The sequence below is a fragment of the Tamandua tetradactyla genome, chromosome 11 (genome assembly GCF_023851605.1).
Source record: "Tamandua tetradactyla isolate mTamTet1 chromosome 11, mTamTet1.pri, whole genome shotgun sequence".
NCBI classification, from domain to species: Eukaryota; Metazoa; Chordata; class Mammalia; order Pilosa; family Myrmecophagidae; genus Tamandua; species Tamandua tetradactyla.
In genome coordinates, this window is record NC_135337.1 from 7,504 (window position 1) to 34,870 (window position 27,367).

The following is a 27,367-nucleotide window of genomic DNA, read 5'->3' on the forward strand; positions in this document are numbered from 1 at the left end:
CAATGCTGTTCACACAGCACACTCTCCTGAGCACTCAGCACTGTTCTAGCACTTGGCCCTGTCCACACCTGGACTGTCCACACCTGGACAGGTTGTGGATCTGTGCTGTCCACAACTGGCGCTGTCCTGGGCAGGCCCACCACATGCATGGCCTCACCTAAGCCCACCCAAGCTGTGGCCGACAAAGCACAGTCACAGTGCTGAGCTCAGGGTCTCACCCCGAGGCCTGGCTGCCCTCCACGATCTGATGAGAAGCTATGCAAGGGAAGGTCCCGGTGAGTATCCGGAGGCTGGACTGAGCCCAGAGGGGACGGCGGCCCCAGGAGGACCCACTCAGCTCCGCAGACCCAGCCATGCAGGGGGCCCTGCCACACCCCACCTCCCCACCCCTTGGGCCCCTTCCCTCCTCAACAACCCCCCACCCAGAAGATCTTCCTTTCTCCCAAATTGGTCCTCCTAGCCTCATTTTCCTGAGGCTGAGCTGGCCATCCAGCATGGAGCCCTGCAGGGGAAACCTCCCTCCACGCCAGCCCGTGAGTGCCGCCTCGTTCCCCACCACAGGGTGGCTGTGGGTGCTCTCAGGGGCCAGGGCTGATGGGCCTGCTCCCCTCCCCATCAGCAACCCCTGGCCTCTGCCCAGGGCCGGGACATTCTAGGCTCCCATCTGACCCCATGGTCTCAACTAGGCCTTGGTGTACTGCCTGGACGGCTGCAGAAGCCCCCTGAACCCCTAACTGCTGGGCTTCCCAGGGACATGCAGTTGGCAGGGGCCTGGTGAGTTCACAGGCCAGGGAGCCGAGTGTGGGCCCTGGGCAGGTACCCGCGAGGAAGCAAGACTTGCCCAGTCACTTAAGGTGAGATGACCGGGACTTGAGGCTAGAGCACAGCTTTGGTGCAACCTCCTGGCAAAGTAGGGGCCAACAGCATGCAGGGCCTGGCCTTGGGGGGCTCAGGTGAGGGATAGAACCCTCATGTAAGGGTCCCCACCCCTGCTGCCTCTGAAGGGTCAACTTCATTCTGGGAACAGGCCAGGACTCTGACCCCTTTCATATTTGTGACATCCTTTACATACAAGACAAATGCATTTCAATTTCCTCTCTCAATTAATGACCTATTCTTTGAATCAGACTCAGCTAAGAAACATTGCTCCACCACATTAGTCTTATAAAAATTCAATTTCCCTCCTCTGACAGCCAGAGGCCAGGGGACTGGGGCGGGTAGGCTGACCACCAGGGCCAGTGCGGCCCAGCCCTCTCGGATGCCCTGGAGTGCAGGATCTACTTCACCATGTCCAGCAGGAGAGAGACAGCACCAGGATGGCAGGAGAGGGCTGCGTGGCAGAGCAGGGAGCCAGCGGGCTGGCCTGGCGCCATCACCCCAGCAGGGAACAGGCAGAGGGGCGGACTCTTGGATGAGCTCCAGATGAAGAGGTGGAACACTGTTGGGCACTGCTCTGTCCATGCACTCCAACCCCTGTGCACCCGCCACACTCTGCCAGAGACCAGGGCACTGTGGGTGTGCCTGAGCACCGGGAGCGGTGAGGCCAGATGAGGCGAAGAGGCCGAGTGAGGCTGGGATTGGGGGCCAGGAAGGGTGAGGACTATCACTGGGACAGATGTCCCAATTTAACAACACTAGAAACCCTGGCCCACTCCCCGCTGCCCCTGCACCCGAGGCGGCACCTCTGTCCCTGTGCTCCCTCCAATGGCATGCTTTTCCCCACACTGGCCTAGGCACTCGCACCCATCACTGCATCCAGCCCCAGGTGGGGTCATGCTCCTGCCAGTGTTAAGCCCTCTGCTGGGCTCGAGGACGAGCCGATGACAAAGACCAGGCCTCATGGGGAAGACAGATCCCACATGGGTGCTGCACACACTGTGAGGGTAGGGAGGCAGGGAGGAGAGGTGAGGAAATGGTCCACTGTGAGGGAAGCTGGGGCTTCCCTACAGGCGGGGTGTTGAGACGATCATGCTCCCACCCAGCAAACAGTTTCCAAAACCCTGCTTGAGTGGTTCCTGCTCAGAAGTGCCTCCACCTATCCTGACAGAGGGTCTGGCCTGTCTGTAGCTGGCCTCCACCAGACTCTACCCATTGCAAGTGGCCATACACAGCCTTGCAGAACGTGCCACACTCCTCTGAAGTCCCAGAGCCACCTGCATGCACCACTCTGTCCCTCTGGGCTTTCCACCTTCCACCCCACATCGTAGGCTCTGCCCTACACAGCAGGCTTCACCCCACATGACAGACTCCACCCACACAGCAGGCTTCACCCCATATGACAGACTCCACCCACACAGCAGACTTCACCCCATATGACAGGATCCACCCACACAGTAGGCTTCACCCCATATGACAGGATCCACCCACACAGCAGGCTCCACCACATATGACAGACTCCACCCACACAGCAGACTTCACCCCATATGACAGGATCCACCCACACAGTAGGCTTCACCCCATATGACAGGCTTCTTCTACACCGCAGGCTCCACCCCATATGACAAATTCCACCCACACAGCAGGCTCCACCCCATATGACAGACTCCACCCACACAGTAGGCTCCACCACATATGACAGGTTCCTTCTACACCGCAGGCTCCACCCCATATGACAGACTCCACCCACACAGCAGGCTCCACCACATATGACAAGCTCCTTCTACACCACAGGCTCCACCCCATATGACAGACTCCACCCACACAGTAGGCTCCACCCCATGTCAGACTCCACCCACACAGCAGGCTTCACCCCATATGACAGACTCCACCCACACAGCAGGCTCCACCACATATGACAGGTTCCTTCTACACAGCAGGTTCCACCCCATATGACAGACTCCACCCACACAGAAGGCTCCACCACATATGACAGGCTCCTCCTACACAGCAGGCTCCTCCCCACCATTTAAGGGCTGCAGAGATGCAGCTGGGTCTTCACCTAAAGTGCCATCGCATTCTGCGAGGGACAGAGACCTTTCAGACCAAAGCGATGGACTTCACCAGGGAAAGCACTCACTTCCAGCCACCCATGGCCTCACCCTGGGGTCCCAGGCCGACAAGGGCTTACTGTGAACTGCTCCTGGGACTTGTAATCTCATGCAGATTGATGCAAGCTGTGCTGAACTCTGTCATCATGCCACTGGACAGGAACTCTCTGGAAGAGAAAAGGTGCCTCTTTAATGCAAACCCACCCAGGCACCTCACAGTTCTGCGGGCACAAGGGTGCTGGCTCCAACACTTTCACACCCTGACAACCATGAGGCAGAGGAAGGGATAAGTGAAGGATGCTGACAGCTGGGACAGGAGCCAGCAAGCCTTTGTATGTTTGGGTGCTGGGCGCTGAGCCCCCCAGTCACCCCACAGGCCCCCAGATGGAGGACCCTGGCAGGGGTGCAGCTGTGGCATTTCCTCGGGCACGGGGCACAGGGACTCCAGTCACCTCACAACCCCGAGATGGGGGACCCTGCCAGGGGTGCAGCCTGGGTACCTCCTCACGGTGCACATTGGGCTCCATGTGGACACCCAAGCTCTAGGAGCAGTAGTCACACTCACACTTTCACACTCATAGTCCTGGGGCCATGAGGGAGGGCAGTGAACAAGGTCTTCTTGCCTCTGTGGTTTCTGCTGAGAAATCTATGTATAGTCTTATTGGGCTTCCCTTGTATGTGATGGATTGCTTTTCTCTTGCTGCTTTCAAGATTCTCTCTTTCTCTTTGACCTCTAACATTCTGAATAGTAAGTGTCTTGGAGTACATCTATTTGAATCTATTCTCTTTTGGGTATGCTGCACTTCTTGGATGTATAATTTTAAGTCTTTCACAAGAGTTGGGAAATTTTTAGTGATAATTTCTTCCATTAGTTTTTCTCCTCCTTTTCCCTTCTCCTCTCCTTCTGGGACACCCAAAACATGCATATTTGTGTGCTTCATATTGTCATTCAATTTCTGAGTCTCTGCGAATTAAATTATCCTTTTTCCCCATATTTTCTTGTTCTTGTTGGATTTCAGAGGATCCGTCCTCCAGTTTAGTAATCCTATGTTCTGCTTCTCGAAATCTACCATTGTAGGTTTCCATTGTTTTTTTTTTTTTACTTCTACTGTGCCTTTCATTCCCATAAGTTCTGTGATACGTTTTTTCAGACTTTTGATTTCTTCTTTTTGTTTATTCCTTGACTTCTTTATATCCTCCTTCAATTCACTGATTTGGTTTTTGATGAGGTTTTCATTGTCTGTTGATATATTCTGAATTAATGGTTTGGTTTCAACTCCTGTATCTCATTTGAATTGTTGGTTTGTTCCTTTGACTGGGCCATATCTTCAATTTTCCTAGTGTGATTTGTTATCTTTTGCTGGTGTCTAGGCATTTAACTACCTTAATCAGTTTATTCTGGAGATTGTTTTCACTTCTTTTATCTAGAGCCTTCTTGCTGGATGAATTTGCTCTCTATCTGTTCTTTGACCTTCAGTTCACCTTTTTCTGGACCTCTAGCTTAGGTTTTGCTTTGTTTAACAGAGGAGAATTTTTCAGTTCTTGTTTTCTTGTTTCTTGCCCTGCCTGTACAGTGCCTTTACCCCCCCACCCTTAGGACAGTCTACTTAGGTATTATAGACCCCAGCTGGATTTTCCCAGACCAAACTGGCCTCCTATCAGGAGGAAAGAGTCACCTGCATTGGTTTTCCCTGAGGGTGAGACCCAGCAGGTTGAAAGACTTTCCTGTGAAGTCTCTGGACACTGTTTTTCTTGTCCTGCCCAGTATGTGGCACTTGTCTGCCTGCAGGCCCCACCAGCATAAGATGATGTGGTACCTTTAACTCTGGCAGACTCTCCCTACTGGGGGCATGGCAGAGACAGAGGAGAGGTTGTAGGCTGGTTTTAATGGCTTCAAATTACAAAACCCTGGTGTCTAAATTCCTTGAGGGAGGGATTCCATCAGAACTGGGCCTCATCCCTCCCCTGGGGAAGGCACCAGCTCCAGACAAGCTCTCAAAGAAGCTTGTTTATGCCTATGCCTGGGGCAGTTGCAGCCTCAGAAGTCCTGCCACTATATCCAAAGGCAGCCAAGCCTCTATAGAAACACAGTCACAAAAACCACTGTTTCTTTTTTTTTTTTCTTTTTCTGTCAGCCCTGCCCCGTCAGCACCAGGGCAAAAATGAGCCAGCTCTGCTCTGACCAGGTTCACCTGAACTGGGGGCCTATTTTTAGTAGTCAGAATTTGTGAATTAATTCCACAGTTGAAGCTAAGTTGTGCTCAGCCCCTGCTGGTGGTCAAGTCCCTTTCCTTTCCCCTCCGGGATGCAGATTGTTGGGGAGGGGCGCTGGCTGCCTTGGCTTGGGGAACTCATGATTCTGGGGGGGCTCACAGCCAGTCCAGCTGGTCCAGACTGGGTTACGCTGTGTGTCCGGTCACTGACATGGTCCCAGGAGCTATTCTGTACTGTTCCTGGTTATTTAGTAGCTGTTCTGGAGGACAAACTAAATCCCACACCTCGCTAAGCTGCCATCTTGGCTCATCCTCAATATGTACTATTTTTAAAAAAGGGCTATGATGCTAAGATTCACAAAACACAGACTGAGTTAACATTACTGAATTCAAGATACCTTTTGTCATTACATATTTTATTCCACTGACAGATACTAAAATATAAACATTATCTTCTTGAGCTTCTCAAAAACCTCTGGTATTAAAGACGTCTTTACTTGAGATTTTATGTCAATAAGAATTCAGAATCAGGAAAGTTACATCATATATTTTGATGTGTTTCAAAAGTTTACAAGGGTGAATTTACAAACGGAGGAAGAAAATGCCAAAAGTTAATATTTTCTAATGCAAAATAAAATTTAATTTAATACCAAAGCAGGAAATACCTTTAAATGAAGCAGAACCACTGGACCTATTGGAATTTATAGCCACCTTGCAAATCTTATCTGGAATCGTGCTAATGTTAACAGTATCAAGGGATTCAGGGTAACTGAGTTTCTCGGACTGGGCTCAACTCCATTCCAGTCAGGGTTCAAAGGACAGACTAGCTCTTGCTCCTACAGAATGTAGTATAGAAGAGCAACTTCCATCCCATGAAGGGTCAATCGCTGAAGTTATTATTCACAGCTTAGGTAGTGTGTTCTACATATTTGAATTTTCCATCCCAAAGTTACTTAATTGGTTTCTGAAGCCTGGCTTCAGAGAGTTCATCTTTTATGTAACAAACGGTTATTTTCACCTTCAGCCAAAATCTGACAAAGGGAAAGACAGACTTTGAATACAAAATCTTAGTATTTGAAGGACTACCAGTTACAGATTCAAGACACCTGTAAGCAGGGATCTAAAGCCTAATATTCAATCTCACATGCCCTTAAGAAAGTCACTAAAAAGGGCAGCCAGGGCAAGGAGTGGGGTGGTGTGCTGCTTACCTTCACACTTAGGGAAGTCTGAGTTCTAGACACTCACACCAAGAACAAGAAGTATAAACCACTATAGCCATTCTTCAGGTATAGAAACAAAATTGCCTGAGAAGCTGAGAATAGTCATCACCATAGCTGATATTCATGTATGCTCATGATGAGCCAGACAATCTAGGCACTTCACAAATGTGGATTTATGTAGTCACCACATCAACTTTATGAGATGAGGACTAGTTTTATCTCACTTTTGTAGATGAGGAAACTGAAGCAGAGGATCACAATAATGGAATAGTGGAGGCAAGATTCACTCCCAGGAAGTCATGGACTCAGAGTGATAGGTCTGAGAAGAGCTGGGACCTAGGATAATTTAACTCCTATGCCACAAGGCCACAAACAGAACACAAGCACAAGCAAGGTATCAAGGTATGCATTGTGCTTTGTTCAGAGGGGGCACAAACACAAGTCGGTGTGGCTGTGGTAGGGGACGTGAAAGAAGCACTGGTGCCCTAGAGTTACATCCTACTGCACTACCAGGCCGGGTTTATTCTGCTGGCCCCTGCTTCAGTATGAATCTCTAGCAAGCGAGTCCTCTGATCCCTCTCTTGAACAGACCTTTTAAGAGGAAGAGCCAGGTATAAGTAGCATACTCAGCCAGAATACTTATATCTGGTTAATACCTGGGCTGCTCACCACTTTCAGTGGGACACCTACAGGGGCTGGCAAACTACAGTTGGTGGGCCACACCTGCCCACCACCTGTTTCTATGAATGATGTTTTACTGGACAAGCTCACTCATTTACATAGTGTTCATGATCCATGGCTGCTTTTGCATTACAAAAGAGATGATTAGTTGTGAAAGAGACCCTATGGCCTGAAAAGCCAAAATTTTTTTTCACCATCTGGACCATTAGAGAAAAGTTTGCTGATCTCTGTACTAGGAAGTTCCAGAGAACAAAGACACTGGAAAATTCTGCTGTAAAACTCAGGTGATTTCTCAGAAAGCACTGAAACACTCAACATAGAAAAAGGTATTTTAAAATAGTGCATCCATTTTTCAGTGAGAAAGAATTTCACATCATCTGGCTCTTACCCTTCAACTCCCGAGGCAAGTTCCTTCTGTCCAAGTGTAATGGGTCCACCTGTCCGTTACTCATTCACAGGGGCCCTCTTCTCCTCCTCACCTTCCTCTTTAGGAATGACTGAGCTGTGCCCCCAGGTTTTGCTGCTTTCACCTGGTATCACTGTAAATTACAATGGATGGGTGGAATCTGGAAAAAGACACACAGAGCCCTTCCCAGATTAACCTCTACTCTGCCAGATCAATGCCCACATTTGGAGCCTCAGGGAAAAAAGTTAGACTTCATAAAAAAACCTCTGTACCCAAGTAGAGCCTTCCAGGAAAGTAACGAAGGTCTCGGCCACCAATCATTTACCTTTCTCAAAGCGCAAAGAAAAATTTCCTAAATTTCCCTAAGTCCAATGCAAAGCTGAAGCTCAGACCAACCAGACATCAGAGTTCCAAACAGATCTGACTTAAGCAACTTACTCTGTTGGGTGGGATGGGGAGGCAAGGGTGGGTGATGAGAAGAGAGGTGGAAGAGAAGAAGAGAAGGGGATAAGGAAGATGAAAAATGCAAAACAAGAAAGGTCTGGAAACAAAGAAAATGAGGAGCTCAAGCTTAAGGAGAAGAAAGTCAAGAGTAGGAGGTGATGGGAAAAGAACAGGCCTAGAGAAATATAAAACATAAGAGAAAAGGAGCATTCTTCTGACATGGACACCTTAGAGCAACAGTCAAACCCTCGGGACCAGGCTTCTATCTAAACTGTGTGAAGGGAGCCAGTTACCATCAAACAGGAAGTTGAGGGGACTGAGGCAAAATTTAGAGCATATGAAAGCACCCATCTGTTAGAGCAAACTGTGGACACATGTAAAAGACCACAGTGATATGATCTTTCAATAAAAGTCATAAATCCTGTTTTTTAGTTTGTTTTTTTTTTTTTGCATGGGAAGCCACCAGGAACTGAACCCAGGTCTCCAGCATGGCAGGCAAGAACTCTACCTGTTGAGCCATCATGGTCTGTCCCTTTTTTTTTTTTTAATTTAATTTTTTCCCTTTGTTTTGGTGAAATCTATCTATAAATTAGGAAAATTATTTAATTTATTTTATTTATTTATTTTTTCACACTGCAATAAAAGGAAAATTGGTCCAGATCCAGCTGACCATAAAAAGTATTTAGCAAGTTTCTTCAGGACTCAGACTTTGCAAAAGCCCTTCCCTGGGAAGGACAGACAAAAGGAAAACAATGGTGCCCCAAATATGGCAGAGGACATGCCTGGGCGCCAGGGTACCAACCTGTATCGACACAAGACACTAAATTGCAAATCACTTTGTAAATCAGTTGAGCTACCACTGATACCTCCAAAACACTTTGCCGATATTTGACTAAGAATAAAAGGTAATTCTGGGTCAAGACAGTGGCTTAACAACGTACGTGTTTTAGTTCATCCTCCAGAACAACTACTAAATAACCAGAAACAGTACAGAACAGCTCCCGGAGCCATGATAGTGACCGGACACACAGCATACCCCAGTCTGGACCAGCTGGACTGGCTACGAGCACCCCCCAGAACCGTAAGTTCCCAAAGCTGCGGTAGCCAGCGCCCCTCCCCCACAGGCTTCTTCCCAGAGGGGAAAGGAAAGGACTTTACCAGCAGTAGGGGCTGGGCACAATCAAACACCAATTGTGGAACTAATTAACAAATTCTGACTACTAAAAATAGGCCCCCAGCTTAGGTGAACCTGATCAAAGTGGAGGTTGCTCATTTTTGCCCCAGTGCCAAGGGGACAGGACTGACAGAAAAGGGGGGGAAAAAAAGAAGGAAACAGAGGTTTTTGTGGCTGTGTACCTACAAAGGCTTGACTGCCTCTGGATACAGTGGCAGGACTTTTCAGGCTGCAACTGCCCCAGGCATAGGCAGAAGTGAGCTCTTTTGGGGGCTTGTCTGGAGCTTGTGCCTTCCCCAGGGAAGGGGTGAAGCCAAACTCAGGTGGAATCCCTCCATCAAGGAATTCAGACCCCAGGGCTTGGTAATTTGAAGCCATTAAAACCAGCCTACAACCTCTCCTCTGTCTCCACCACGCCCCCAGCAGGGAGGGTCTGCCAAAGTTAAAGGTACCGCATCACCTTATGCTGGTGGGACCTGCAGGCAGACAAGTGCCACATACTGGGCAGGATAAGAAAAACAGAGTCCAGAGACTTCACAGGAAAGTCTTTCAACCTGCTGGGTCTCACCCTCAGGGAAAACCGATGCAGGTGACTCTCCCCTCCTGATAGGAGGCCAGTTTGGTCTGGGAAAATCTGGTTGGGGTATATAATATCTAAGTAGATCCTCCTAAGCGTGGGCGGGCAGGGAAGGCACCACACAAGCAGGGCAAGAAACAAGAACTGAAAAATTCTCCTCTGTTAAACAAAACTTAAGCTAAAGATCCAGATAAAGCTGAACGGAATGTCAAAGAACAGATAGACAAAAAATTCATCTAGCAAGAAAACCCTACATAAAAGAAGGGAAAACAATCTCCAGAATAAACTAATTAAGGTAATTAAATGCCTAGATGCCAGCAAAAAATAACAAATCACACTAGGAAAATTGAAGATATGGCCCAGTCAGAGAAACAAACCAGCAATTCAAATGACATACAGGAGCTGAAACAATTAATTCAGAATGTACGAGCAGACATGGAAAACCTCATCAAAAACCAAATCAATGAACTGAGGGAGGATATAAAGAAGGCAAGGAAAGAACAAAAAGAAGAAACTGAAAGTCTGAAAAAACAAATCACAAAACTTATGGGAATGAAAGACACAGTAGAAGAGATGAAAAAAACAATGGAAACCTACAATTGTAGATTTCGAGGGACAGAACATAGGATTTCTGACCCGGAGGACAGAACATCTGAAATCCGACAAGATACAGAAACTGTAGGGAGAAAAATGGAAAAATATGAGCAGGGACTCAGGGAATTGAAAGACAATATGAAGCGCATGAATATATGTGTTGTGGGTGTCCCAGAAGGAGAAGAGAAGGGAAAAGGAGGAGAAAAACTAATGGAGGAAATTATCACAGAAAATTTCCCAACTCTTATGAAAGACTTAAAATTACAGATCCAAGAAGTGCAGTGTTCCCCAAAGAGAACAGATCCAAATAGACATACTCCAAGACATTTAATAATCAGAATGTCAGAGGTCAAAGAGAAAGAGAGGCCTTTGAAAGTAGCAAGAGAAAAGCAATCCATCACATACAAGGGAAGCCCAATAAGACTATATGCAGATCTCTCAGCAGAAACCATGGAGGCGAGAAGACAGTGGGATAATATGTTTAAATTATTAAAAGAGAAAAACTGCCAACCAAGAATTCTATATCCAGCAAAATTGTCCTTCAAAAATGAGGGAGAAATTAAAACATTTTCAGACAAAAAAATCACTGAGAGAATTTGTGACCAAGAGACCAGCTCTGCAAGAAATACTAAAGGGAACACTAGAGACAGATACGAAGACAGAAGTGAGAGGTGTGGAGAAGAGTGTAGAAAGGAAGACTATGATTAAAGGTAAAAAGAAGGAAAATAAGATATGACATATAAAACCCAGAAGGCAAAACAGTAGAAGAAAGTACTACCCATGCAGTAATAACACTGAATGTTAATGGCTTAAACTCTCCAATCAAAGGCATAGTCTGGCAGAATAGATTAAAAAACAGGATCCATCTATATGCTGTCTCTACTCTAAGGACACGAGGCCAAGGACACAAATGGACATTTACACACCAATGTTTATAGCAGCATTATTAACAATTACCAAGAGATGGAAACAGCCAAAATGTCCATCAACAGACAGTTGGCTAAACAAACTGTGACATTTACATAAGATGGAATATTCTGCAGCTGTAAGAAAGAGTAAAGTTATGAAGTATGTAACAACATGAATGGACCTTAAGGACAATATGCTGAGTGTGATTAGCCAGAAGCAAAAGGACAAATACTGTATGGTCTCACTGATATGAACTGACATTAGTGAATAAACTTGGAATATTTCCTTCGTAACAGAGACCATCAGGAGACAGAAATAGGGTGAGATATTGGGTAATTGGAGCTGAAGGGATACAGATTGTGCAACAGGACTGAATATAAAAACTCAGAAATGGACAGCACAATACTACCTAACTGTAATGTAATTATGTTAAAACACTGAGTGAAGCTGCATGTGAGAATGATAGAGGGAGGAGGGCTGGGGACATAAATGAAATCAGAAAGAAAGATAGATGGTAAAGATCAAGATGGTATAATCTAGGAATGCCTAGAGTGTATAATAATAGTGAAATGTACAATGTACAAATTTTAAAAATGTTTTTGCATGAGGAAGAACAAAGGAATGTCATTATTGCAGGGTGCTGAAAATAGGTGATAATTAATACTTTAAAATGTCACCTTATGTGTGAGACTAAAGCAAAAAATGTTTATTTGTTACAAAATTTATATTCTGACTAGAGCATTTCCTAATATAACTCATGTAGATAGTTTGATTGAATGTCATAAGTACTTGGAATGTCAGGTAGCACATGAGATTTTGTTGGTTTGTCCAGAGTGATGCCCCAATGAATCCCAGAGTGATTTGACCTGTGATTGGAAAAGTATTTGCAAGCTCCCTTCGGGGAATGGTGAGAGCAGGGAGAAATTCAACTTCCCCTAGTTGAATTCTTGATATTCTCACAAGCAGTGTGGACAACCAAAGCTATAGGCTGAGCCCCCAGTCTTGGGGTTTGTTCATATGAAACTTAACCCCACAAAGGATAGGTCAAGTCTACTTAAACTTTAGGCCTAAGAGTCACCCCCAAGAGAGCCTCTTCTATTGCTCAGATGTGGCCTCTCTCTCCAGCCAACATGATGAGTAGTCTCGCCACCCTCCCCCTCTCTGCGTGGGACATGACTCCCACGGGTGTGGACCTTCCTGGCAACGTGGGACAGAGATCCTGGATTGAGCTGAGACTCAGCATCAAGGGACTGAGAAAAACCCTAGAATGAGCTGAGAATTAACATCAAGGGATTGAGAGAACCTTCTCGACCAAAGGGGGAAGAGTGAAATGAGACTAAGTGTCAATGGCTAAGAGATTCCAAACAGAGTTGAGAGGTTATTCTGGAGGTTATTCTTATGCATTAAGTAGATATCACCTTGTTGTTCAAGATGAAGCAGAGAAGCTGGAAGGAACTGCCTGAAAATGCAGAGCTGTGTTCCAGTAGCCATGTTTCTTGATGATTGAACACTGATATAGCTTTCACAATGAAACTCTGTGAATGTGAAAACCTTGTGTCTGATGCTCCTTTTAGCTACTATAGCAACAGAAGAGTAGAACATATGGAATAAAAATAAATAATAGGGGGAACAAATGTTAAAATAAATTTAGTTTGAAATGCTAGTGGTAAATGAAAGCGAGGGGTAAGGGGTATGGTATGTATAATCTTTTTTTCTCTGTTATCGTTTTATTTCTTTTTCTGTTGTCTTTTAATTTCTTTTTCTAAATTGATCAAATGTTCTAAGAAATGATGAATATGCAACTATGTGACGATATTAAGAATTACTGATTGTATAGGTAGAATGGAATGTTATCTTAATATTTTTTGTTAATTTTTTTTAATTAATAAAAAAAGTTAAAAAAAAAAAAAAACAAAAAAAAAGAATAAAAGGTAGAGGAGACCATAGTAAAGTTAATGGAGAGAGACAAAGGGAAAGGCTACGGATATGCATATGTATGTACATGTACATACGTGCCGTCGAGGACAGGTGGCAGTAGTTATGGATGGAGCAAGCCTGGACCGGTTGGTGGCTGGACAGAGCAGACATCTAGTGTGTTCTGACCCCAACTAATTTAGCAAATTGTCTCACACTGGATAGCACGAAGGCGAGGAATGATGGTGGGGTTTGCAGGAGGACTAGAGTGGCTGCTGATCAGACTCTTCCTTTTGTTCATGGATGGAGATGCCTGCACCGTGAACTTCTGCTGGAAATCTGCTTGAGGAAACACAGAGAGATAGCATGTGCATTTGAATTTTCCCATAATGAAATTCAATTAAGAAAACTGACAGGCCTGAAAAGCTCATTGTTCACCTGGAAAATGTTCTCTTTCAGAATCCTCTCTTTTTCCCAAAGGGACATGGAAGGCGGAGATACAGAAAGGAGGAAAATTCATTTTCTGAGTGACCTTTCATTAGACAGTCTTCAGAAAGCTGTCTATATAACACACACTTACAGGTAATATATGATTATATATCTAGAATAGCTTTTTATACAATGAGACCTTGTAGATTATTTTAGGAAATTTAACTTAAAACTCTCTATTTCATATGATCTATTAGTACTTGCCCCCTTTTCTCAGGGAACAAAGGAGGCAGACTGATGTTTTTACTAAGGGAGGGGCAGAGGTGGGTATTAAGAACTAGTCTTTGGTGAAAAAACCTAAGGAAATGAGGGAGATGGTCCAAACTCTAATATCTTCCAAAGGCAGTTATGGTACAGCAGAAAGAATGTAGGACTTAAGGACAGTAAACCAGAGTTTGCGTTTAGCTCTGAATTTCTGAGTTTCACTTTCCTCATCTGTCAAAGAGGAATAACAACAGCTGTTGTCTGCACCTGGGTCTCCCCACTAAGTTGTATTCCCAGCACCTGGCAATATGCTCAACACATGTTAGATGCTCAAGAGGTGCTCAAAGACTCAAGGTTGTGTGAAAAGAAATAGATACGCAACAAGGAGATCAGTAAACACATCCCATGAATGCATTCACTGAATTTCAGTGAATTAATTCCCTTGTCTATACTTAAGCTACCATTGAAAGCCAACCACTGCTATTCCTATCATGCTATTTTCCTTAGTTCCTTATACTTCTAATAAGCTTGCTTCCTTGGGCCTTATGTATCAGAACACAAGTGAACATTTTTATCTATACAAACATACACTTGAACACTCACTCACCTTCTTCAGTGGGTGCATTATACACCACAACGATTCTAATTCATAGCTTCATATTTCTTTGCATTTTTCCAAGTCTGTACAAGTCAAAAATGTATATTTTTTTAGCCAATGTGTTTCTAAAGCTTATGTGTAAATCAAAGTCCTGTGAGTTAAACATAAACTCAAGTGCATTCAGAGAACTAGTCATTTAAATAAACCTTGACATGAGCTATTCTGCAAAGGCAAGATTTCTCCTGTCTCACACATACATACGTTGAAATTTACAAACTGCTCTCCCACCCCACCCCAATCACATGCTTCCTTCTCCAAGTCTGCCTAAAAGGAAAGGTGCCTATGTGAGCAGCCATGCTCCTAGCAGCCTGGACCACACTCACCTATCAGTTCACTCTATGTGTTCAGTCACAGTCACTAATGCCCCTAAAGTGGGTGAGACTTTCAGCAGGCCAGCATCTTTGTACTGAACAGAATGGCCAATTTCAACAAAGGTCCATTTTGAAACCCTAGGTCTTGTGTTTTCAAAAGCTCAGTCCCCACTATTGGGACAGAGTAGGTAGGGATCCTTGCCCATACCAAGCCCTTGCCCCACCCCACAACCAGGCTCTTTGTTCTTACTTCCAGCAGGCTCCTGGCCACTGACCAGAGAGAAGGCTGATGCGGTTGCCATCCTTAATCTTCAGCCGGCTCTTCTTCCTGAACTTGCCCACGTGTTTTTTCAGTTGGGGCTTCTCCTGGCACAGCTGGTGGAGGATGATGTTAAGCTCCCACTCCAGGATGTCGATCTCCTGCTCAGCCAGCTCCTGCTCCCTGCACCACAGCAGCTCTTCCAGGATTTTCTGCAGGAGCGCAGCCCACATCAGCTCCTCCTCCCAGGTGCAGAGCTCCTGCAGGACAGGTGGGAACCATGAGAGAGTATCGGGACACTGAGTGCACAGCGGTTAGGGGGGTAAGGCCAGAGAGCCCCAGAGGGCAAGTGCTCGTGGCAACCTGAGGGACTGGCCAGGCCCTGCAGAACTTGTACTAGGTGCCCCATGCTCCAAGTCTCCAATGGGGAGAGGAGGCTGGTAGTTAACTGATCAATGAGCCCCTAACCACCATGGATGGTGTGGAAAGGAAGGCATAACATAGGCGTACTGAGGATGCAGCCAGAGTAGCTAAAGCCACAGGCCAAACCCTAGAGAGGGAAGCTGAGATCTCCCAGCTACCCCTTGAGCCTTGTTTAAAATTGCCTGTGGCTGAAAACTATAGTCCTGTATTTGAACAACACAGTCTTATTTCTATTTTACTTTTTTTCATTTTATATAGGATTAAAAAAAGACAAACAGAACCAAATTCATGTGATTTAACTTAAAATATGGCCACTGCAAATGAATCACCCTCCAGGCATCACCTAACATTCAAATAAAAACAAATATATTTTCAGGATGGCTGTTCAAGAAGTATGTCAGGCATGCCATCTAAATCTTAGTTTATTTGGTGAATAAGTCCACTGAGGCACATGGTTTTAACTCTCATCTGGTCCGAAAGGATAATAATTTGCTCTGGAAAGATCAGGAGAGCACAGCAAGAAGAGAGAACATTCCCTGAAGTCTTTGCCAAAAGAAGCTCACCCGCTGTTCTGCCACATACCGCTGAAATGAACTTTCAATGAACATGTTAAGATGTCATCCCAGACCATGCTGTGCCTCTGCAGCAACTCAAGACAGCCAGACAGAGAATCTTAAAAAATGCAAACAGAGAACTCTCTTTTCCTTCTCAGAAGGAGAGCAGGAGACAGAAAGCTGGATGAGTAGAAGTGGGGCAAAAATCCTATTTTGATTCCCATATCCTGAGCCAAGAATGCTCCTTTCCATTTTGCTCTGAGAATGGGGGTGGAAGCATACAGGTGGGCAGAACCTCTTTCCAGTTTCTCCTTTATCCTTCTGCATGAATTTATAAATGAACACAGCACTGGTTCTCAGGAAGAGGGTGGGGGTATGGAATCAGGAAACGGGAAAGAGAACAAAGGATGTGCATAAAAGTTTAAAACCTAGAATATAAACTATTATCACTAGTTCACCTTTGTGGAACTGAAGTGAGCTGGCAGTTGGAGGCTAAGGCTTAAGAGGACTTAATGTCATTAACCAGAGACCCACACCAAAAAAGCAGGACATTTCTTTCAATAAAGGAGCCACAACAACACTTTGACGGCTGAAACTTGAATTTTCCCCAGTGAAATGCTCCACTACGAGAAGTCATTCTGGACTAAAATAAAGTATTGCAAAAAAGGAACTCAGAAGTAAATAAAAAATATATATATATGTGTGTGAGTGTGTATATATGTGTGTGTGTGTGTGTGTGTGTGAGAGAGAGAGAGAACAGGTATGGGGAAAGCTGAGCAGGCAGGTAGAGGACAGAAAAAGAAAGAACAGAGTCAAGATATGAATAAAACACTTCTATGAACTTTTCATCCAACTTGCCCCCCATTCCCAAGAGAGTCAAAACAGCCATGAAAGTGATAGATAGGAGATACATAGGAAGATGATTAGCACTTTGGAAAGTGTTACAGGGTAGCAGCATCATGGGATTGACAAACCCTTCCTGACCAAAAGGGAAATGAGACAAAATGAAGTTTCAGTGGCTGAGAGACTCCAAACAGTAGAGAGGTTATCCTGGAGATTATTCTTATGCATTATGTAGATATCCCTTTTTAGTTTATGGTGTATTGGAGTGGCTGGAGGGAAGTCCCTGAAACCACTGAGCTATGTTCCAGAAGCATTGATTCTTGAAGATGACTATATAACTAAACACCTTTTACAATATGACTGTTTGACTATGAAAACCTTGTGTCTCATTGCTCCTTTTATCCAGGATATGGACAGATGAGTGAAAAAATAAGGTTAAAATAAATAAAAAATGGGGGGTGGGGGAATAAAAGGTAAAAAATTGGGTAGATTGACCTACTTGCGGTCAATGAGAGGGAGGTATAAGGGGTATGGAATGTATGCACTTTTTCTTTTTCCTTTTTCTTTCTTTTTCTGGAGGGATGCAAATGTTCTAGAAATGATTATGGTGATCACCAACGTGATGATAATGTGAGTCATTGATGGTACACTATGTATGGACTGCATGTGTCTGAAGATTCCTCAATTAAAAAAAAGATAATACAGAAAATGTAAAGCCAAAATAAAAAAAGTTACAGGGTGGGTATCAATAGTTGTTGAATAATTGCTGAGTCAATGAATGAATGAACTAGAAATAGGAAGAAGAGATAGAAGATAATTTTCTAAAAGCAAACCATTATGTAAACAGATTCATCATAATTTCCACCAAGAGGGCAGTGTGACAGACACTGTGGGCCTCCACGAACAGAAGGTGGGAAGACCTGGGCAAACCCCAACCCCAAGCCCAGACGTCCAGGTGGCTGGGCCCTGGGAGCACAGACACTGCCCAGTACTCACTTAGGCTATCACAGAAAACTCTATGGCAGAAGGAAGGCTACGATTACACAGAACTACCTCACAGGCTGGCTTTGATTAGCAACCAGATTTATGGGAAAGGAAACTGTATTCTTTTTAAGTTTACTGAGAATTTAAAACATATACAATTGACATACAATGGTTCAAAATGCTACATTAAATAATGCACTTTAATACCTACATTGTTAATTTATGAACAAACACTTGGCAACATGTAATAATCAACATAAAAACTGATCAAGTGTGTTGAAAATAATTCAAAACCATCAAAGAATACTTTTAGTCAGGATTATCAGAAAAATCTGGTAAACTATCTAGAACCAAATATAAAAAAAAAACTTTCAAGTGTATTTAACTTTACTGATATTTTAGGGTACTTTTTGGTTCTTTAAAATTTTAAATGACTCTACTTTTTTCACTTGTTTTTCATAATGTATAAATAAGCCATTTGGTATATGAGAAACACAACCTTTGTAAGAAATCTCAGGTTTGGTAAGTACAGTACTAGAAGAGTTTACATACTTAAGGATACCAAGATTCATTCTTTTATATCATAAATATAAATTTTAGAAGAAATTCTACCTTTCTGTCATCCATTGGACTGTCACTTATATGGACCACAGGTCCTGGGTGAGATTTAGATGACCTAAAAGGGAAAAAAGTTACTTTTTTTTCTCAAAAATTTCAAACACAACTAAATGAGAATAAATATGTGGGAAATAAAGAGGTCTGTATAAAGGATACAAACATTTCAGTAAGTAATACCTTGATATGGATCAGAGCAGGAAGAGGGGAAAAAATGGAAATAACTTGCATGTTGATAAAAGCCAGCAAAATTTGCAAATAAAGACCTCCTGTGTAAGAAAGACTCTTGGATTCAGTCAAAGCATTCCATACCCCAGAAACCGGTACCCGGAAGAGTTCTCCAAGTTGAGGTTTCTACACAACTGTCAGTGTTGGCCTCATGCCACCTGTTCTAGTTTGCTAGCTGCAAGAATGCAACACAACATAAATGGATTGGCTTTTAACAAAAGGGGATTTATTTTGTTAGTTCTTCAGAGAAAAGGCAGCTAACTTTCCACTGAGGTTCTTTCTTACATGGGAAGGCACACAGAATGGTCTCTGTCGGCCTTCTCTCTAGGCCTCTTGAGTTCCAACAACTTTCCCCAGGGTGATTTCTTTCTGATTCTCCAAAGGCCTAGGCTGAGCTGTGAGTGCTAAGATGAGGTATGCTGAGCTGCTCTGGCTGTGCTACATTGCGCTCTCTCATTTAAGCAGCAACCAATCAAGTCAAATATCATTCATTGCAGCAGGCATGCCTACTAGCCAACTGCAGATGTAAGCAGCAACAGATGAGATTCACATACTATTGGCTCATGTCCACAGCAACAAAACAAGGTGCCTTTCACCTGGCCAAGTTGACAACTGAATCTAACTACCACATGTCCACCCCTCATCAACTTGGCAATGACAAGCATCACCTAAAACAGGTGCAAAAAATTCTCTTCTGGCTGCGGACCTGTGAATCCCAAAACAAGTTATCTGATGCCAATATGCAAAGGAGGACAGTCACAGGATCAGAGAAACTGGAAGGAAAACTTGCACGGCAAACACCACTGGGTTTCAAAGTCTGAAAGTCATTTATCCTTCAGCTTTAGAAACTGGCAATCCCACCCTTTCCAAGGGCCTATGCAGTGGCCCGCCTCTTTCCAAATCAACCTCAGGGAACATCGAGGAGACCACCTTTTTCTTGGCTCCACTCTCCCCAGGCATCAGGGCCACCCCGGGCTCTCTGCCATTTCTGGGGCACATGCTGGACCCCATCATGTGGGGGCAGCCAGGCTCTCCCCAGTCCCCCAATGAGCATGTTCTACCTTGTCCAAGGCCTGAGGCTGCACGACTCTTCCACTGCAACAAGGTGGGAGACTCATCCTCACCCTTTAGGGTAAACTCACGCTCTCCATGTATATGGGTGGGTCTACTCTCCAGGCTGAGGTTTCTTGGCTTCAGGCCCAAGCTTCCATGGTTCTCACTCTGCAAACTCCAATCTCTCCCTTTTGTGTCCACCTTTGTCCAGACTGGCAGCGGTTCCGTTTACACCAACAGTCTCTTCAAGCACTCCAGGAATTCTCCTTCATTCTCTTCACAGTTCCTCCAGAATCTTTCCCTTAGCCATCCAAAACACCGTTCCAAGATACCTGGTATTTGCAAATTGCAGCAGCACTCCACTCTCAGATACCAAAATCTGTTCTAGTTTGCTAACTGCCAGAATGCAATTACCAGAAACAGAATGGCTTTCAAAAGGGGGATTTTAATGAGTTGCCAGTTTACAGTTCTAAGGCCGAGAAAATGTCCCAATTAAAACAAGTCTATAGAAATGTCCAATCTAAGGCATCCATCCAGGGAAAGCTATCTTGTTTCAAGAAGGCCGATGAAGTTCAGGGCTTCTCTCTCAAGTGAGAAGGCACATGGCGAACACAGTCAGGGCTTCTTTCTCGGCTGGAAGGTCACATGGCAGACACGGCGTAATCTGCTAACTTTCTCTCCTGGATTCCAGTTTCACAAAGCTCAAAGGGAGGCATTTTCCTTCTTCATCTCCAAAGGTCTCTGGCTGGTGGATTCTCTGCTTCATGGTGCTGTAGCATTCTCTGCTCTCTGAATCAAATGGGTGGAGACATGTCGTCACCTAATCCAGCTTAACAACCACTCTTGACTAAATCACATCATCCAGGGAGATGATCTGATTACAGTCTCAAACATGCAGTACTGAATACAGATTATTCTACCTTTATGAAACAGGATGTTGGTTAAAATATGGATTTTCTAGGGGGCATACTTTCTTTCAAACCAGCACACTGCCCGAGCCCCCAGTGGGGCAGTTGAAAGGCAGTGACACCTCTCCCCCTGGCAGAGGGAGGCAGCCCTGTGTAGAGAACAAGGAGCCTAGGTGAGGAGGCCAGCACCTGTGTGACCAGGGCAGCCAGCTCGGGGTGGTATAGGCTCCACCACCCCTGTGCAGCACCAACAGCTGCGGGAGTCAGTCAATGCTGTTCTCGGGTCAGAGACACGAGGATGTTGTGAGTGCAACCTATAAGCTATCTGTTCACCAAAAAAAGAGAAAAGGATGGAACAAAAAGCAGCACTGAAAAAGCACCGTGTCAAGGTAGAATCCTTAGGGTCCCATGGTTTTTGTTGTTAAAATTAGTTAAAACAATCACCACACACCTAAACTAAGAAAAACCAGCCTTTGGTTAACATGGCAGTCTGTGGACCTTCACCAGAAATTAGGTCACAGGCATCAATTAGTAGGTTTAAAATAAGTGGGGCTGAGGCAATATTTTCAAACACCCATTACTGGGTCGTGACTGGCATCAGAAGAGAAGGAGAAAGATGAGGCTTTTCACCCAGCAAGAGTAAGGACTGCTCTACACAGCATGTTCTGGTTCACGCCCACGTGAAAACACACACTGCGGTGTGCATGGGGTTCCTTCAGGAGTATGCACAAAGCACTCAAATCTGCAAACTGCCAACTGGGTGTGCACAGGGGAGCAGGAGCCCGAGGAGCCCCAGGCACTCTTGGGCAGGTGGGGGACTCACAGCTCGATGGCTTTGTTTCACATGATGACATGGCTGGACAGTGAGAAGGCCTCCATGTTCACGATGGGGATGCTGCCTCGTCTGGTCCCCACATACAGCCACTTACTCTGGAAGGGCAGATGGCAAAATGTCACCCTGCCAGAGGAAAAACCCAAAAGGCAATGAGAGAAAAGGCACACAGGTTTCAGGAACTGTGTGAGAGGATCCCTCACCCATGTACTTCCAGAAAAGCAAGGAGGGTGGACTGCCACCTGCCCCTCCCCTCCCCACAGGGGTGAGAATGCACGAACACGTGGGATTGGGCAGGAGGAAGCAAGGGTCAGGAATCAGGGGCAGCCTTGGGGTGCTTAGCACATCTTTGGTGGCCCAACCATGCACCCTTCCAAGCCACCATGAATGTCACTGGCCCTGTCGCCATCCGCACCTGGGCTCAGGCTGCTTCCCAGCAGGACGCTCCTGCCCCTGGCTTTCCCCTGGCTTTCAGTCCACAGGCCAACTCTCACGGGCCTGGAGGAGTGGCCGGGTCTAGTTCCTGGCCTGTAGGCACAGGCTCTCTGCTCCAGCCCTCTAGAATGTTCCCCTGGGGGTCAACTAGGGGAGAGCACAGCCCTCTACAGTGTTCACCTGGGAGTCAACTACGGGTTAGCAGAGACCTCTTCAGTGTCCATGGGGGAGTCAACCACGGTTTAGTAGAGCCCTCTACAGTGTCCATGGGGGACTCAACCATGGGTTAGTAGAGCCCTCTACAGTGTTCACCAGGGAGTCAACTACGGGTTAGTAGAACCCTCTACAGTGTCCACCAGGGAGTCAACTACAGGTGATCGGACGCCACAATCTCAAGCACTTAGTGAGAAGACATCAACACCCCTGAATGTACAGGAAGAGTACTGAGGGCTTAAAGGATAAAGTAATTAAAGAATAACTGAGAAGGCTTCCATATAAAAATTAAAACTAAGAAGACAATTTCACTGAATATTTAAAGAGACAGCATATTAGAACACTTAAGACTATGCATGCATCTGTATTTATATTTCCAAAGTGACAGAAAACATAGATTTATGGGTTATGTAATGACTCTAAGAACATGACCCACGATGAAACCTAGCAATTTTCAGGAAGAAGCCATGAAAAAAATGGCACTGCACACTTAGCCATTATGGTAGCTTGGAGCTCTGTATACGAGAAAACATGCTCTTAAATTTCATCCATTCCTGCAGGTGTGAATTCTCATAGATACAACCTTTTGATGAGCTTACTTCAGCTAAGGTATGGCCCAGCTCAATCGGGATGCATCTTAATCTTACTACAGAAGGCCTTATAGGGAAGGTCAAAGACAGAAAAAGATACAGGAACAGCCAGAAGGAAGTACGAGAATCCAGAAGAGAAGTCAGAGAAAGCTGCACGTACACTGTCATATGACAGAGGCGACAAGGACCAATCAGGCTGGCAGCCAGGCCCCAATCACCACCATCTTTGGGATGGAAGCACCACCTTGATGACACATTGATTTGGACCTCCCCCAGTACCCTGGACACATGTGGGAGAGACAAGAATGGAGAGGGATAGAGGCACATACAGAAGAGAAGCAAAGGGAGAAGAGAGCCCTCAGCACACGGACAAGAAACTAGAGGATGAAGAAGGACCAAGTCACATGTAGGAGACATATGAGGATGGAGAAGGACCACGGCACATGTAGGAGACACATGAGGATGGAGAGGGACATCAGGACATGGAGGAGACAAACAAGGATGGAAGGGGACCTCGGTACTTGTAGATGACCCACGAGGATGGAGGGGGAACTTGGTATGTGCAGGAGAAACATGAGGATGGAGAGGGACCTCAGCACATATAGAAGACACAAGGATGGAGAGAGACCTTAGTCAGAGGTGTCACGCTACCTGATTTTAAGGCATATTTTGAAGCTACAGCGAACAAAACAGCATGGTACTGGCATAAAGATAGATATATTGAACAAGGGAATTGAACAGAGTATTGAGATATAGACCCTCTTACTCATGGACAATTGATCTTTGAAAAGGCAGTCAAGCCAACTCACCTGGGGCAGAAGAGTCTCTTCAATAAATGGTGATTAGAGAAATGGATATCCACATGCAAAACAATAAAAGAGGACCCAAACTTCATGCCATAAAGAAAAGTTAACTCAAAATGGATCAAAGACCTAAACATTACATCTAAGACCATAAAACTGTTAGAAGAAAATGTACGGAAATATCTTATGAATCTTACACCTGGAGCCGGGTTTCTAGACCTTACACCCAAAGCAAGAGCACTGAAGAAAGAAAGAAAGAAATGGGAACTCCTCAAAAGTAAACACTTTTGTGCATCAAAGAACTTCATCAAGAAAGTAAAAAGACAGCCTGCCAAATTGGAGACAATATTTGAAAACGACATATCAGATAAAGGTCTAGTATCCAGAATTTATAAAGAGATTGTTCAACTCAACAACATCAAGACAGCCAACCCAATCACAAAACGGGCAAAAGACGTGATCAGACACTTCTCAGAAGAAGAAAGGCAAATGGCCAAAAGGCACATGAAGACATGCTCAACTTCCATGGCTGTGAGAGAAATGCAAATCAAAACCACAGTGAGATATCATCTCACACCCACCAGAATGGCCATTATCAATAAAATAGAAAATGACAAGTGCTGGAGAGGCTGTGGAGAAAGAGGCACACTTATCTACTGTTGGTGCGGCTGTCAAATGGTACAACCACTGTGGAAGGCAGTTGGCTGTTTCCTCAAAACGCTAAATACAGAATTGCCATATGACCTGGCAATACCATTGCGAGGTATCTACTCAGAGGACATGAGGGCAAGGACACATACAGACATTTTCACACCAATGTTTATAGCAGCATTATTTACAATTGTCAAGAGATGGAAACACAGCCAAAATGTCCTCTAACTGGCAAGTGGCTACACAAACTGTGGTATATACATACAATGGAATATTATGCAGCTGTTAGACAGAATAAAGTTATGAAGTATGTAACAACATGGATGGACCTTAAGAATATTATGCTGAGTGAGATCAGCCAGAAACAAAAAGACAAATATTATGTGGTCTCACTGATATGAACTGACATTAACTGAATAAACTTGGGGAATTTTGTTGGTAACAGAGACCATCAGGACATAGAAATAGGGTAAGACATTGGGTAACTGGAGCTGAAGGGACATAGATTGTGCAACAGGACTGAAAGTAAAAACTCAGAAATGGACAGTACAATACTACCTAAGTGTAATATAATTAACATTAAAACACTGAATGAAGCTGAATGTGGAAATAATAGAGGGAGGAGAGCTGGGGGCACAAATCAAATGAGAAAGAAAGATAGATAATAAAGACTGAGGTGGTATAATCTAGGAATGTCTAGACTGTATAATGATAGTGACTACATGTACAAATTTTTAAAATGTTTCTGCATGAGGAAGGAAGGACAAAGGAATGTCATTACTGCAGGGTGCCGAAAACAGATGGTAATTAATATTTTAAAATTTGAAATTATGCGTGAGACTAAAGCAAAAAAATGTTCATGTGGTACACAATTTATACTATGACTATTGCATTTCCCAATACAACTTATGTAGACAGCTTAACTGAACACCATAAGTACAAGGAACCTTGAGAAGGACAGGAGATTTTGTTGGTTTGTCCAGAGTGATGCCCCTAATAAATCCCAGAATCATTTGAACAGTGAATAAAAAATTATTTGGAAAGTCCACTTCAAGGAATGGTGAGAACGGGGGAAAATTCACCTTCCCCAAGTTGAATTCTTGATATTCTCACAAGCAGTCTGGACAACCAAAGCTATAGGCTGAGCCACACGAGTTTGGGGGTTTGTTCATATGAAACTTATCCCCACAAAGGATAGGAAAGCCTACTTAAAATTAGGCCTAAGAGGCACCCCCAAGGAAACTTCTTTTGTTGCTCAGATGTGGCCCCCCTCTCTCTAAGCCCAACATAACAAGTAAAATCATTACCTTTCCCTCTTCATAGGATATGACATCCAGCGGTGAAAGTCTCCCTGGGAAAATGGGACATGACTCCAATGAGTCTAGCCCTGGCACCATGGGATCTACGATGCCTTCTGGATCAAAAGGGGAAAAAAGAAATGTAATAAAATAAGGTATCACTGGCGAAGGAAGTTCAAGTAGACTCAAGAGGCAGCTCTGGGGGGGGTGCTCTTACACAAGCTTCAGCTAGATACTACTAAGTACCATGGTCTGCCAACTCCAACCAACACCATTCCTGCCAACCCTAAAGAACACCCATGGCTTTATGAGAGATTCTACACAAGCTTCACACACTGAGATTACTTCTAGAAACCTACAAACTGCAGATGGTTCCTAGGCCAATTAAGTCCTGAAACACAGAGGGACCAGCCTCTCCAAGAACATCAACTAGTTCCATCTCCCTATCTTATATTGCCGATAACCCTCTGCAACATGAAAAAGTTAGAATGGGCATAGTCCAAATACCCCTAAAGATTGGGAGAAGGGTCAAAGGAGAAGGAGGTGTTATAACAGAGAATTTTGAATGTAACAAATGAGCATGACTGCTAAAAAAATATCCACTATATTGGTATTTCTATTACCTCTCCAGTGTCTTGGAGCAGCTAGAAAACCCAAATTGTGGAGCTGTAACCCATATCAAACTCTTGTTTGATAACTACTTCTTACAATGTACTTCAAAATATATTCCTCATTCTATAAATGTTATATTCACAGTAAAAAATTTTATAAAAAATAAAAAGAAGGCAAAGGGGCCCACGATAGTTGAGGACAGCACCACCTCCTCTTTAACAGATGCTTGGAGGAACTCAGAGGACCCCGCCAGACACATGGGGCCCAAGACGCCATGGAGAAACATCTGAAACCAAGCGCTACAGGGGACTTTTGCACACCATGGCACCAACCTCCTCAACAGGCAAAAATCACAGCACTAACTTTTAACGGAACATAATGCAAGTTCATATTTTCAGCCACTCATTGCACATTTTAGGAGAAAAATCATGATCAAACAACCAAGGGAATCTAAAGTCGGCGGGTTAAGCCAAAAACGCTCCCACGGAAGGCTTCCAGGCCATGCCGGCGGGGTCAGAGCCCTGTGAACAAGGACCCTAACCCTGCGGCCTGGCCAGCAGGCCCCTTCCCAGGCCGGAGCCCCGCTCCCTGCTCCCTACCCTACTCCGCCGCCCCTCTCCTGCGCCCAGCCGTCCCACTTCCACGCCCGGCGCTCCACTCCCTGCACCCACCGCCCCACTCCCGTGCCCGGCGCCCCGCTCCCGGTGCCCCACTCCCAGGCCCGGAGCCTCACCACCCGCGTACGCTACTCCCCGCGCCCCGCCACCGGCCCAGCGCTACGCCCCGCCGGGTGCTCCCCAACCCCCACTCGCGCCCGCTACCCCCCTCCCCGGTGCTCTGCCACCGCGCGCCCACCCCGGCTCACCTTGCAGAGCTGGAAGTGCTCCCTGAAGCGTCTCGGCCGGGGGGAGTGAGCAGCAGCAGCAGCAGCGGCACGGCCGAGGACGATCCGGCCGCCAGGCCATCCAGCCCTTTGCTGAGGTTGAATTTCCCCAAGGTCTCGGTGAAGCCCCCTCCCGAGGGTTCCAGCAGCCCCAGGGCGCGAGCGGGACCCGCACAGGAAACACTGTGACTGCGGCCCCGCGCCCGGCTGCCCGCTCACCTGGCCGTGGGCGGGCCCCGCACAGCCCCCGCCGCTCCTGCTCTGGCTCCGGCTCCCGCCCGGCCTTCACTGTCGGTTGCGGCCGTTCGGCCCCGCGCAAACGCCCGGCACCCCGGTCCAGGCCAGCCCGCCGCTGACTGGACCGCAGCGGCTGCCTGAGGGTCAGAAACCAGCGCCAACGCC

General features: G+C 45.5%; 1 protein-coding gene across 12 annotated transcripts; it reads right to left on the reverse strand.

Annotated features, from left to right (window-relative positions):
• Positions 1–2,768: 2,768 nt before the first annotated feature.
• LOC143649765 (mitogen-activated protein kinase kinase kinase 9-like) lies at positions 2,769–27,183 on the reverse strand. Of its 12 annotated transcripts, XR_013159163.1 has the most exons (8): positions 26,948–27,180; positions 25,480–25,586; positions 21,472–21,606; positions 19,830–20,529; positions 18,457–18,520; positions 15,057–15,300; positions 13,218–13,458; positions 2,771–7,667 (listed from the first exon to the last, which is right to left on the reverse strand). XR_013159163.1 is itself a non-coding variant. In XM_077119685.1 (5 exons), exons 2-5 carry the CDS (start codon positions 25,503–25,505, stop codon positions 13,319–13,321), a joined length of 474 nt encoding a protein of 157 aa, XP_076975800.1. In that variant the 5' UTR covers positions 25,506–25,586; positions 26,948–27,183; the 3' UTR covers positions 13,142–13,318. The 12 variants fall into 12 exon arrangements, 1 of the variants encoding a protein (XP_076975800.1); XR_013159158.1 differs by lacking the exons at positions 19,830–20,529; positions 21,472–21,606 and having other exon boundaries at positions 2,769–3,154; positions 7,490–7,667; positions 26,948–27,183; XR_013159166.1 differs by lacking the exons at positions 19,830–20,529; positions 21,472–21,606 and adding an exon at positions 14,420–14,493 and having other exon boundaries at positions 26,948–27,183.
• Positions 27,184–27,367: the final 184 nt, after the last annotated feature.